At 34.9% G+C, this 14634-nt stretch overlaps 1 protein-coding gene across 5 annotated transcripts in view; it reads left to right on the top strand.

Moving 5' to 3' along the window:
• LOC138696406 (fatty acid synthase-like) overlaps positions 1–14634 on the top strand; it is a 142223-nt gene that overhangs the window by 80990 nt on the left and 46599 nt on the right. For all 5 annotated transcript variants that reach the window (XM_069821332.1, XM_069821334.1, XM_069821333.1 and 2 more), the window contains exons 18-20: positions 2155–2340; positions 8425–8736; positions 10903–11195. In XM_069821332.1, the coding sequence (XP_069677433.1) occupies positions 2155–2340; positions 8425–8736; positions 10903–11195 (791 nt within the window). The remainder of the gene's footprint in view (positions 1–2154; positions 2341–8424; positions 8737–10902; positions 11196–14634) is intronic.

Genomic DNA, 14634 nt, shown 5'->3' with positions numbered 1-14634 from the left:
GGGACCAATGGCGGGCTTATGTGAGGGCGGCAATGAACCTCCGGGTTCCTTAGAAGCCAGTAAGTAAGTAAGTTGTATGTATGATTGAGTCACATATATTTCTTGATATAGATCAAAAAAATGCATTTTGCTCTTTGATACGAAGTTTTTTTTTCGAACTCTACAATAAGCCGGCCTAACCCTCCATTTTTATATCTGAAGCCTAAACTAGATGTAGACAAATTAGAGCTTTCTATGAAATGTTGGTTCCCAAGCTACTATAGGGTTGAAAATGTATCTCTTTCTGCATAACATTCTTGTAAAAGTCATTTAAATTCATAATCCTCTCACTCTTTAGAATACCAAAAATATATATTTGAACACAAATAATATTTTTCGAGGCTCACTCCGCATTACTTGTATTTTCGAACTATCGGTAGCTCTATTACCATTACATTCGCTAGTCGCTTTTTCTCCCCATTTTACGGAGGAGAGGCCCGATGACTTGCACCGCAGTCTGAGGCTTATTGTGCTTACCATTCCTATGAGTTTATGGCCATTTTGTGTTTTTTTTTTCATTTAAAAATAAGGAACTTTTAATTTTCAACTGAAAATTTATATACATGTGCATCATTTCCGGATAAATTGACACAGACAGACCTACTGAATATGAACAAAATCCGTAGAAAAATAGCATGCGTTCAGTATCATTTGTACTGAAGACCGGGATGGGATTATAGTAATGGTGAAGGTAGATGCCGGACGTGTTCCGTGCAGTTCAGCGCAACAATGACATCAACTTGCTTACAGCAGCGCTAGACAGCATGGCAATATCCAATAATATTTTACATTTCTAAAGTTTCGAGAATGCATAACAATGAAAATAATCAAGAGATCATCAGTGCACAGAAGAAATCACACAAAATAATAATAATAATAATAATAATAATAATAATAATAATAATATTATTATTATTATTATTATAATTTAAAATTTATTAATAATAGTAATAATAATATTATAATTTAAAATTTATTATTATTATTATTATTATATTATTATTATTATTATAATTTAAAATTTATTAATAATAGTAATAATAATATTATAATTTAAAATTTATTATTATTATTATTATTATTATTATTATTATGAATACAATGATAATGATTATGATGATAATAATAATAATAATGATTATAGTAATGAAATAATAATGATGATAATGATTATACTAATTACAATAATAATGATGATAATGATAACAATAATGATTATAACGACGATAACGATAATAATGATACTAATTATGAAATAATGATGATAATCACATAATAATGATTATACTAATGATTATAATAATAATAATAATAATAATAATAATAATAATAATAATAATAATAATCACCATGAGGGAAATGATGATAAAATACTGATAATATTAATGATGAAATAATAATAATAATAATAATAAATTGTATAATAATAATACTAATAACAATAATCATCTTTTATTCTCTCTAATTATAATGATGAACAAGTAAAAGGATCTTCTCGATTTCGTAATTTTGTCCTTCCATTTACAAAAGCGTTTCCATTTTGTATTCAGTATTTTATCAGTTGATAACAAAAAATGTCTTATGTCAGAGCCTCTTCTCTGTGATCTCCCGCTATCCTTTGGGCCGATTTGGCATGTCATGGGATTGACTTTACTGTTAGGCCTATATATAAAATATACCACATATGAAGGATTCAGAACCATAGTGGGCCAAGCGCCATTTACTAAATCAGTAGAAAACAAAGGTTAAAATGAAATTATTACCATAATTCAATTGGAAACATACAGCAAGTAATATGAAGTATATACATTAAAACTAAATGATATGTCAATCTTCATTAAACTATGGTATTCTCTTAACTTTAACCCATGCTTTCTCCGTTTTTAATAAATGGCGCTTGGCCCACTATGGCTCTGAACCCATCATATCTTGCACATCAGAAATGAACATGTATAACAGAACAATTATGCAACTGTAAAGCTGATTGTAAAATTTCCTCCGTTGTACTACTGCTTAATTTTGTTAGTAGGCCTAAATAAAGTTTATTTTTTTTTTTTTTTTTCCAGAAAAATGCTATTTCCACTTGTGTCTACAAATGTGCCCTTGTGTTTGCAGGAGAAACAGGGAAAATCCGTTGGAATAACAATTGGGTGGCATTCATGGATAACATGCTGCAGACACAAATCCTTTCACAGGATACAAGAGGTCTCTTTGTTCCAACCGCACTCGAAAAGCTCACCATAGACACCAAGAAGCACACTGCTGATGTTCACGCACTGGCTGCTGCGAACGAGGAAACAGGTAGGCTGTGTACTTCGTGTTGGACTACTCGACTCAAGACTAACAAATTATTTTTTTCTATTATTATTATTATTATCATTATTATTATTATTATTATTATTATTATTATTACTATTTTTTTTATTTTTTTTTTTAAGTATTTGAGTTTTTCTCCTCATCGTAAACATTTGGTTGTTACATTAAGTTTATAATTTATTGCATTAGTATTACTTTTATTTCTAGGTTCAGGTGATTAAGCAACACTGCAAGGTATTACTATCTATGATGATTCTGAATAACATAATTATTCCAAGTTGCATTCGGTAGCCTATTTTATTACGCATAAAAACTGCACCTCATAATACTTTTTGTTTCAAACGTACCATAGAGAATTACTAATTGGTTGGTATTTTGTTACCAAAGTATTAAATATTTGTATTCCATTTTCTCTCAAAGTATTGCAACTGATTAGAGTGATTAATCGAAGGTGCTTCTAAGTCGTAACGTATTTCTTGGATTTGCACCGCAAATAATATAAATTGTGGACTGATTCTCAACAAAGAATGCAACGACCTGGACCAAATAATCTAAAATCATTTGAATAATAAACACTCCGATAGCACCGCAAAATTACAACTACTGTAAACTATAAAAGATAAAATGAAACACACATATTTAACATTTCGGTAATAAAGTAACAACTAATGAATAATTCGGTATACCTCAGAAATTAAAAAGCGGAATATTTCAAGCATTGTAAAGCGCAGTTTTTTTTTTGCCAAATTCACTAGCATTTTAGAGTATGATCATCAAGGTTCGGATAAAGTAGCTGTATCAGGATAAGCATCCTTGGTCCGTGCGTTTTGTTTACAAACATTAACTAATTGTGTGTCCCCCGACCGACAGTAGTGACGACACGCAGTTCCTATCGACTGTAGTGTTCATTTACTGATGTTTTAGCCAGGGGATGGGGATCGCTCTTTCCAGCAGGTAGAGTTATGTCTTAGTCTGAAGAAAGTCAAGGCCTTATCCTATACAGCTATACAGCCATCTTGATACAGGTGCTTTATCCAAACCTTAATGATCATTATTCATAGCTTAGTCAGGTCACATTTTCTCATTGTAAGGAACTTGAATCTGTTAAATTCATGGTGAAAAAGCCAGCTATGACGTAAGAAGTTCTGTTCTTCCGTACAATTTCCAATTGAAATTTCATTTTAGATGATGGCGATTCGTGGCTAAAAAAGATTGTTTGCTACAGCATGTAACATTCATAGTTTTCTGTCCGAGAGCAGGTATTTCACTGCAAACACAGCTTTCTCCAATATTCCCTATTTTCCACATTCCACTTAGAAAAGAAAGTTAATGAAAGGAGTGACTTTACCCATTCACCCAGTAACTTACGAAAAATTAAATCCATTCGCCGATCTTTTTAAGCTTGGGGAATCTATCGATCACTCTACTGTTGAAGTTAGCCATAGACTACATTGAATCATTTTCTTTTCGATGGACTATAGCCAGTGCAAAAATACATTCTTTAGTCATGGTATTTCTTAGGACGTTTTTGATCCGTCGAAGAGTTTGAAAACATTTTTTCTGGTTCAGTAGTTCACTTTCATTATATTTTATTAATAGGAGCAGTATTTGCTAGTATAATATGTTTTATTAAAAGAGTTCATAGGTTTTCTTCACCAAAATTCTAACCAGTTTTGTCAGTTCCCGAAAGGCTTCCTCCAAATTCTGTGACAAAATATAAATGTGAAAATCTTGCCTCCTGTACACCACGCTCAGTTTTCAGACTACTTCTGTTTAAGATATTGTAGTGTTGAGCAAGCATCAAGCACTTTGTCGGGAAATTTATGTGAATATTTCAAAACTTTCTCACAATGAATGAGTTGTTCTGCACAGTTGTGATCGAAATTCTGAAAGCGATTATGAGCCCTCTGAGTGATACAGTCACAAACTTCATTTTCCTCAATTATCCTATGGACTGCCCGATTCAGAACTTTCATCGTAGCCTCGTAGAGAAAGTTCATAGACATCGCAAAACCTAATACAATATATAATTCTTGATGGAATATATAGTTGATAGAATATATAGTCTACCGGTACGTTCTTGTCCGTTTGTTTGTTGTGTTTTTCCATATTTTGACGTTACGTGTAACTCAGCATACAGTCTATACAAAACTAGAAAGCTATTGACAGTTCTCTCACAGTTTAATATATACAGTTGCGAAGCTTGGGATGATTTTTTGCATTTCTCGCGATAATTGCTAGCCGCTTGGGACGCTGTAAGTACTAGGAACAATAAACTGTGTCACTTCCATCGTGATCTAATACAGGCCGTAAGGCAAACCATGTGACTCGCTTAACCCGATCATGAAGGGTGGCTTTTAAATAATATAAATGCATAAATGATAACATATATTTGTCTAAAATGTTGTGTAATTGCGGTAATAAAATTTAAAACAATGATTATGAGACACTTCAGACATAATTCACTTGCGAGTTAAGGTGAAATATTATTTTTGGTGTGAAAATTACGTTGTTCGTATGTGTAATACCTCCCTTTATTTGAATTAAATATTGCGAAATTCTTGTACATTCATTTATGCACGATTCAATAATTTTCAGTTGCACCGCACGGATATTTAGATATGTTGAAATTATAGGTTATGTTTACTGTACCGTTACTTCAATATTCGCATTTATACATTATAATTAAGCATAATGTCATGTATGATACGCCGCACATTCAATTTGTCTGTATTTTAATACTACAAATGAATACGTACTGAATTATTGTATTTATCTACTTCCTAAGAGACGAAGTAACACAATTGTACGAACACTAATTTCATAGGAGTGGTATGGTAAATTTTCTATCTACAGTTAAGGAAGGTAGATGTGCTAAATTAAAATCACAACATAAATTATTTTTTATTAAACCTCAAAATAGCTTCCATTCTAAACCTAAAATGTTGATGCGAATAGATTATGTTAACATGTAAAATTCTCTTCACAATAGAATAACACAGTTTTGTAATTATTTCTGAAACAAATTATGCAATAAGAAGTAAACGGAACTTATGGACACATTACACTAAATAAAACTTAGTAATGTTACGCAATAAAGTTATAATATAATATTTCACTGAGCTCCATACATTGAAATAGAAAACCTAATACATTATCGTGTGCTCAGGAAAGTGTCCGTGCTGAGGCGATAGTAGCGATCCTGGTGGTCAGCAATTATCTATGTTTGCATATTTATTAAGTATGGAGCTTCGCAACTGTATATACTAAACTGTGGTTCTCTTTTTCACACGCGGGAAGAGAGCGACGTTGTAAAGCTGTGCGGTAGTACTGTGCGGCTGATTGCGCCACTTGCCTGCTGTGTGGGAAGTAAGCATCTAACACGAACCCGTAAATTTGTATCATACGGACCCTTTGACTGTATAATAATAATAATAATAATAATAATAATAATAATAATAATAATAATAATAATAATAATAATAATAAATTACAAAGGAAATAAAGAGTAAATGAATGTGAATATGATACAGTATGCAAACCATATGTAATATAAAAGTGTAATCAAGACTTCATGCTATAAGTTTGAAGTTATAAATGAAAGATACAGTTTTAGCTCCATGAGCTAACAATGTCTCGTGGAGAAGTGTGTGGGATGTGTGTTTTATCTGAGTCAGGCGTTTCAGATATTAGTAGGTATCAGTAATAATGACACGGAAGCAATTAGTCCTACGTTATTCTATCTTGACGACTTAAATAGGGCGAAATATGATCGTGATCCTATTTCTGACGATCCTACAAGGTAGATAATAAATTAATCCCTTCGGAATCATATCACTAAATGAAGTTACGTTACCCACAATATGTACAGTGAATTTAAAAATTCACGCAGGCAATATATTGACTTTCCAAGGTACACTTAAATAAAAGTTTGTTTTATAGAACTATGGGGAATGGTGAAAAACAACGAAGTGTCAGTTCTCTCCATTAACATCTTGCGCTCACTGATTTATATATATAGTTCTTTAAGATAGTGTACAGGGAAGAAACACTGCCATGGAAGATTTCGCATCTTGTAGCGAAATTCGCATCTTTTTTAACGTAGTCGTTAATGTAAATACACATGCCGTCCGATTAAATACGAAAACAATAGCCACGACAGGACACCAGTACTTGCTGTGACACAGTAACGAAGATTAAAATCTTCCGAACAAAACAGCCGGCTACCACATGCTCGCTGTGAAACAATTGGCAACGCCGACCTGTCACCATGGACTCTGGTTGGCTGGTTTGAACGGTTACCATGGTGACGCCTTCAAACCGCTGAACTATCAATACCTTTCTAGTTTAGTATAGACTGTAGTTAACATATTTGGTTTACTTAAAGTACTATGACTCACCACTTTTTGTAGGCTATAATGTTTTCTGTCACCCTCATATTTCCTTATATATTCATATGACCAATATTAGTCACCCTAGTTTTAGTCCAAATGTCTATATTTCTAAACAGTCAGCATGGAAAAGAAAGTAAGGCATTTCTATTGCTATAACCACATACCAAAATAATCAGCGTAAATTGTAATATTGAATTTTGCAACGTGACATGTATACTCACAACTAGTTCTGCCTTTTTATTTTTGTGTTAGATTCAAAACAGGAATTGGTCTCCTATTCTTTTAGTTCAGCTTTTTCTTCCAGTATTCCAGAAGAAAACTCAGTGCTTAATAAACTTTCAACATATTCCATATTTTAGTTTTATTGAGCATAACACAGCCACACGCACCTTATTACACAGTGTTTTTCTTTCACACTGCGGCCAGCGCACGGTGGCCCGCATGCCGGCCGCAGCAGCCCGAACTGCCGCCGATACAGTTATAATATCTGGGACTCCCGCCGTCCGCGCATAAGATTTGCGCATGTTTGTGGCAACAGCACGCTGTATGAGTGAACAGCAGTCGCACTGAAGCCACTGTCTAGTCTGTTTCCTTCCTGTTCCATGCGTACATGAAGCCATTGTCTAATTTGTTTCGTTCCTGTTCCATACGTATGTGAAGTCATTGTCTAGTTTGTTTCCTTTCTGTTGCATGCGTATAAATGTACGAGTTTTAAGTGCTAATTGAGTTACGAGTGTTATCAGTGCTTGCGCAGTTTTCCATAATGTTTCGACACGATTATACATTACCACAAAGTACTTTTATGTATGACACATATGTGACAACAGACTCTTGTAGGGAAGTTAGAAGGCGATTTGAAACACAATTTCCCGGTTTACCTATCCCACACAGAGAAACCGTGCGCAGACTTGTGAACAAATTCAGGGAAACAGGTTCGATTCCCGATAGAAAGCGAAGAGTGATCCTGATTTAACTGTATGCGATTTTGATCTATGAGTGAACTTGAAAAATAAAGTGTATGCAACAAACCTCCATACATTGGAAAAATTAAAAGAAAATATCAGACGAGAAATTGACTCAATTTCGGATATTGAACTTCGAGTGTAAATGGAAATTTCCTCAGAAGATGCCAGAAATGTGTATATGGAGAAGGACAACATTTCCAACATCTCTTATGATAAGGTGTGTGCTTATTATCATTGTGATTGTAACTGTAATTATGAGAACGTGAAGCGGTAGCGGGGATATTATAACTGTTTCGGCGGGAGTCCCAGCTGCTGTGGCCGGCTTGCGAGCCGCCGTGCGCTGGCCGCAGTGTGAAAGAAATGCACTGTACAACACAATATATCACATAACTGAGATCCGATGAAAACTCTCCACTTATTACGTTCTGAAGATTAACTGCCGCATTAACCCCATTTCAGCCAAAATTATTTTTTTCAGAAAAGCGCTTCTCTCTTATTAAAAAAAAAACTAATTACATTTTGGGAGATGTAATAAAAAAATAAATACAACTGCAAAATAAAAAAATAATAAACTCTGTATTATAGTTAACTACTGGAAGAATTTGCTACACTACAATTTATACATGAAGAAATAATTGCAACCCCTAGATTATCTTTTTCTGCATCTGTGCAGAAGTATGTTAAAAGTATTGTTTGGTTATATGATGCAGTTTTGCCAGTGTACGTGCACAAGAAGTTGGGCATTGTAAGTTCTGGAGGTGTGCACGTGAAAGGATTGAAGGCAAGTGGTATAAGTCGGCGAAAGCCCCTGGGCACTCCCGTGCTCGAGAAGTACGTGTTTGTGCCCAATGCAGAGCCCGCCGGCCTGGACTTGCACACTGCACTGCGTGTGTGTACGCACATAACGTTGGAGAACCAGACCGGCATCCAGGTGAAGGCAGTGGAGCTGCACAAACCAGGCCGGGAGCCCTTCTCTCCCGAGCTGGCATTTATACTCGGAGATCTTCCTCTCATACAGGCAAGTGATACAGATCAACTTGTTTTCAGAAAAGATTACTGTTTTGTTAGGCTACATTGAGTGGGGAAACTTATATCATTAAATTTTGTCTAGGTTTTGTTTCCTTTAATAATATTTCCATAGGATTATTAAAATTTGCCAAAAAACCGATTATATTGATAATGAAATACTAGACTCTATTGTTACGATCATATTTTAAGATAATTTCTTAACATTTTCCGAAATAAAAAAAGGACAGTATGGATAGCTGACTTTTTTTTAAGATCACACCTAAGACTGTCTGCATATGAAATCAGTATAGACTTAATAACTCTACGAATAATTCAATCACATTGAAACTATATATACATATATTCCGTTTCTGAAATATGTAGAGTAGGTTGAAGTATTTGAGTAGAGCCGATGACAAGCCAAGGAGAGGAGTTTCATCAGTGCTAGAGTGTGTTGCGGGCTGCATGGACTCGCGGGAGCTAAGAGGTAGATGCGCGTGGCAGAAGGTGATAGGTAGGGTGGCATTTTAGATGCTCGTCTTAAAAAATGCTTTCCCCCAGAGCGGTCATTGGACTGGCCTGCTCCAGTCACCACTTGCACAAAGGACTTGCTTCGTCTCCTATACTCTACAGATTTCAGAAACGGAGTATATGTGTGTACATACATACATACATACATACATACATACATACAATCTTTTTCTAACAAAATGACATAATTGCTGCACATTGGAAAGATGATAATTTAGGTAAAAATAGACATATGCTGCATATCTTTACGTAGAACTACGTGTGAGTTGTGCGAAAAATGAAACAAGGATAACAAGGGGAATACAAGGGAAAGAAAGGTAATTCTAGTAAAATAAGGGGAATACAGATATAGGTCGGACAAGGTGAAGATAATGAGAACAGAAGGAAGACAAGGAGAATAAGGGGAAGACGAAGAGAACAAAGAAGAGACGAGGAGAACAAGGAAAAGACGAGAACAAGAGGAAGATGCGGAGAGCAGGGGGAAGGCAATGAAATTAAGCATAATACAATAAGAACACGGCGAAAGTAAGGAGAACAAAGGAAGCATAAGAAGAACAATGGCAATATAAGTAGAACAAGGGTAATACAAAGAGAATAAGGAAGTCGGTTGCATTTTTATGTGACGGTCAATTTACCCCCCCCCCTCCTTGTACCTATTGAGAAGGAAGGCCAAAAAAATTGATAATAATTATGTTTGACAAACCAAAGTTTTTATACTTTACCATGGCCAGTTCATAACTTTGTTATACTGCATTTACATTATTATAGAAGCGTATGTCACTTAGAAAAGGATGGTTAATTTGAATCATGTCGCCGTTGCGAGCTGGATACTTCGTGAATGTTAATGACATTATTTCTTCACAAGTTTGAGAATTCTATAATGATAACATCCGTATTTGATTGATAACTATCTAAATACAAACGAATTGTCTTTTGCTGTAGCTTATATAGTATCGACACGTTGATTTTCTTCGAAAGATTCTCTGAAATATCTACAATATTATTACCGGTATATTAATTTTAGACAACACGACAAGTCGTCTTATGTTTTCTTTATTAATTCCTATAATTATTTTTCTTAAGGCTAAAGACGTTAAAAATAAGCAGTTATTATCTATTTCATATGGTTCCCAAGCTATTTGTATTTTCCAAAAAATCTCATAAATGCAAATTGATTAGATGTTTCATTATACAAAATTTTAGATTTCAAAGTTAACAGATCTTACTTTCATCTCTACGCTCACCTAAATATTATTAACCCAAATGTATAATTATGATTTGTAAGAATACTGACTTTTGTATGTACAGCTGTGTTAAGTAAATGTAATGTAAAATTGATTACGCTATGTTTCGTACAAAGTCATGTCGTTTTGTTTTACAACCAAGTTTTTCCAATGAAAGATGTTCGTTCATTAGTCGAAAATCTTTTGATTACATCGTTACTTTACCAACCTTGAGAGTTTGATATTTCACATACCAAAATAGAGAGATGTAAATGTAAAATATAGCATTATAGATGTCCTTGAATGGTGTAATGGTCTACCAAATTTCAGATTGAAGTAAATCATGTTCAAGAGACACCTCAACATCACTACGAAAATTACTAGAACTAGTCAGAGTGATTATAACCAATCTCCTCCAACAGGCAGATATAACTTTGCTGGCAGAATCAACTGAACCAACGATAGAAGGTCTGGAGATATCCGGTTTCAAAGTGGAGGACCGAAAGCTGATGGCAGAGCAGAAGTGTATGCTAATTATTGCTTCCGATGTCCTGTCCAACCCTGAGCTCTTGCAGACTGCATCGGGAGCATTAGCTGATGGTGCCTGTGTCTTGGCTCGGGAGAAATCCAATATGGAAGTCACTGCCAACAATTGCTTCAATCTGGATGTTGTGTTTGAAAAGACTGTTGAAGACGAAAAGTTGATCCTACTCATGAAGGTATTTGCTATCATGATATTAGAAAGAATATTCTGTGCATTACAATTTATTATATCAGAAAATAAAATTTCTCATTGCTGTGGGATAAAGGTTGGTAATACTGTGATACGAGTAATATTGTGATAGTTCTTTTTGAAAATTTATTACAATTTTACTGAGTGAGAGAAGAACCGGTTTTGTGCAGCAAACTGTCCACGAACATTCCGTTAATACGTTGACGCGAAAAACCGATTTTCCTCTCGCTCAGTAAAATTGTAATAAACTCTCAAAAAGAACTCTCTCAGTATTACTCTATCACAGCATGACCAACCTTTACCGTAATTACGGCATATATATATGGTGTACGGTACTTAAGTATGCTTTACACCCTACAAAATTAGTAAAAAATACCAAGCCAGAGACTTTTATGCCATTTCAGTTTTTTGTACAACCAACTCATTTATACAGTGTTATATTGCTCATATTTCCCGATTGTAATTGCATATAGGACAAAAGTTTTCCTAGCTACGAGGCCGTGGTCCGTTGGTTGTGTGACCAAACGTTTCGTTCATTGCTGCGGTGAACATCTTCAGTGGTGTAGATTACTGGTGCGGCTGGTTCCACTGCTCGTGCCGATGACCAACGGACCACGGCCTCAAAGCCTGGAAAACTTTTCTCCCATTGACGCCGGCCGTGAAAGCTTACACTCGAATATAATTGCGTATATTTAATAGCCATTTTGCCTTCTCTTCTTTTTGTTTAATTTTTGGGCTTTCAGGTGGTTTTCCCTACAGTTTCTGCATCATTATTGTGTCTTCTTCACAGTGTTTATTTTATGTGAAGTTTTCACATTTTAATTTTCATTATCTATTACGAGCAAGTATAGCAGAGTGGATAGTCTTCTAACTGCTCTCCAATATTTCACTACAGTATTATGTATAAGGTAATATGAACGGACTCATACTTTCAAGTAACACCATAGGACGAGTGGCGAACTTCATACATTTCTAATATAAATTCAGTTTCCATGGATTTAATAAACGTTTCTCCTATCGTGCAATTTTAGATTTTCGAGGTGATCAACGTGATGCGAGGTTTTCGATTCCTTCCTCCATTATTCTTGAAATTGAGCTAAGTACTGCCCAATGATACCAGCCGATTTGCTAAGTTTATTTGGTGCTTTATAAATCCTTTTTAAAAATAGGTACTGTCGAAAACGTTATAGTTTTGCGTCTTCCTTAATATTATCATTAGAGACCGGATTTTAAAGGGACAATTTTTCATCAAAGAAGGATAAAAAAGGGAAAGTCATAGCCAAAAAAAAAAGAACTTGAAAAAGGACTATATTAGGCCTACTCCCCAAAACACACTTCTGCACATTCATGGATATAAGTGGCCCACACAATCTTACATTTATCTCTTCACAACATAAGGAAAGTGTTGTATTTGATAGAGTCAAAAGAGGACTTCAAAAAGGACTATATTACTCTTTCTAAAGAGATGCTATTTTAATTGAAAAAAAAAACACGTCAGCACATTCATGGATTCACATAGCACACACAAGCTTATACTTATCGCTTCACAGCATAGGGAAAGTGTTGTATTTAATCACATTCAACATTTCAATATGTTTCAATATGATTCTGCCTCTTTGAATGCATAATGTCTTTATAAACAGAAAATGACCGCTCTACATCAACTGAAACCAGAGATGAAAATTTTATTTTTATCCTGAACTCTAAATCGGCACACTTTTAGTGTTTAAATGTCTGGAATCAGAAGAAGAACGATATTTATTTTCGCTTGCTCAGGAAGTTATAGGCCTATCGGAAAAAAAAATATAGGAAAATTATCTAAATGTTTGCGATATTCTGTCAAAAAAGGATCAATATAAGAGATGTTTTTAAAAAAGGGGGAAAAAGAGAATGTGGACTAAGAAAGGAGGAAAGAAAGGAAGTCAAACCCACACAATTTGGTCGGTGAAAGGTAGTTTTGAACATCGTAATTAATTATTTCATGTTTCGTGTTGAAATAAAAAAGGGATTCCATTTAAAATCCGATCTCTAGTTATCATATAAACGAATAAAGGAGTAAGACAATGCTGTAATTTGCCCCCATTAACTTTCATCTCTGCACGAAAGATTAAGTATTCTGCCTCTGGTCACGTCACATTTTACCTTTTAATTCTGATGCGGGGGACATAGTTGTAGTAATCCACACAACTCAGGCATACACAAGTCTGAAAGTGATTTCTACACAGACACTAATGCATTGTCTTGACATATTCGTAAACATGAACTAAAACGAGACAGCTACTTCGTTTTTTTCAAAACTATAGCGAAGTTATGTTTGGAATGCTATTACATGACTAACAAGGCTTTCTGAGTGGATTTCATTGTGAAGAACAAACGTCAGAATCGGTGTCATTGCATAAGCTTATACTGGTACGCGTACCTATTATTGTTGTCGATGTTATTGTTATTATTATCATCACTATTAGCATCATCATCCATCGTCGTTGCTGTTAATTCCTTTCCATACCACAGTATTTCTTTAAAATAAAAATATTTGTGTGCATGAAACTTTTCCAAGTGCTTATTCAAGTTCACCATTCCATAAAAGATAAAATTTGTCTAACAATTCGTCAGATTTAGGCTAATAAAATTCTGAAGAAATTAGACTATGTAGGATTCTTTCAAATGACGGAGCTGTTCAATACGGGTGAAGGGGATCATTCTTAGTATATGTAAAGTATGATGGGGAATTGATACTTGTAGTTTCCACTTTCCATATTTTATTAATTTGTATAAGGTGATGGTATTATTATTATTATTATTATTGTTATTGTTATTATTATTATTATTATTATTATTATTATTATTTAGTGTCTGTAGGCATACTACTATTATAGGTCATTCGTTATCTCGTGAAACTTTTCTGCGCGTCAGGGGAAGAAGAAAGTGGACTGAGAAGCTTCCCTCCCTCCCTACGCTTCTACTTGTAGCTAGCGAGCTCGCTTACCCCCCACCATAAGCTTCGTACTATATGCTTCGGCACACAAGCATTTGATTTCACGAGATAACGAATGGCCTATACTACTACTACTGCTGCTGCTGCCACCGCCGCCGCCGCCACCACCGCCACCGCCACCGCCACCACCACCGCCACCGCCACCGCCACCGCCACCGCCACCGCCACCGCCGCCGCCGCCGCCGCCACCACCACCACCACCACCACCACCGCCATCTACTACTGCTACAATCATTATCCTTAATTTTGTTATTTAGGAGATGGGCGTAAACTTTATCAGCATGAGAAAATGTATGGAGATATTCTCACTTTAGTAGGATTGCCTATTTTATTTAAAACAAATAAAGACGACTCCCTATCGTTCTTACTCAGACTTAAAAATAACCAAAACTTTTAAAGCCGAATATGTTCATTATATTCAAACCATTAC

The sequence above is a fragment of the Periplaneta americana genome, chromosome 3 (genome assembly GCF_040183065.1).
Source record: "Periplaneta americana isolate PAMFEO1 chromosome 3, P.americana_PAMFEO1_priV1, whole genome shotgun sequence".
Classification (NCBI taxonomy): Eukaryota; Metazoa; Arthropoda; class Insecta; order Blattodea; family Blattidae; genus Periplaneta; species Periplaneta americana.
The sequence above is the reverse complement of the archived record's forward strand: the minus strand, read 5'-3'. Positions and strand labels throughout refer to the sequence as shown.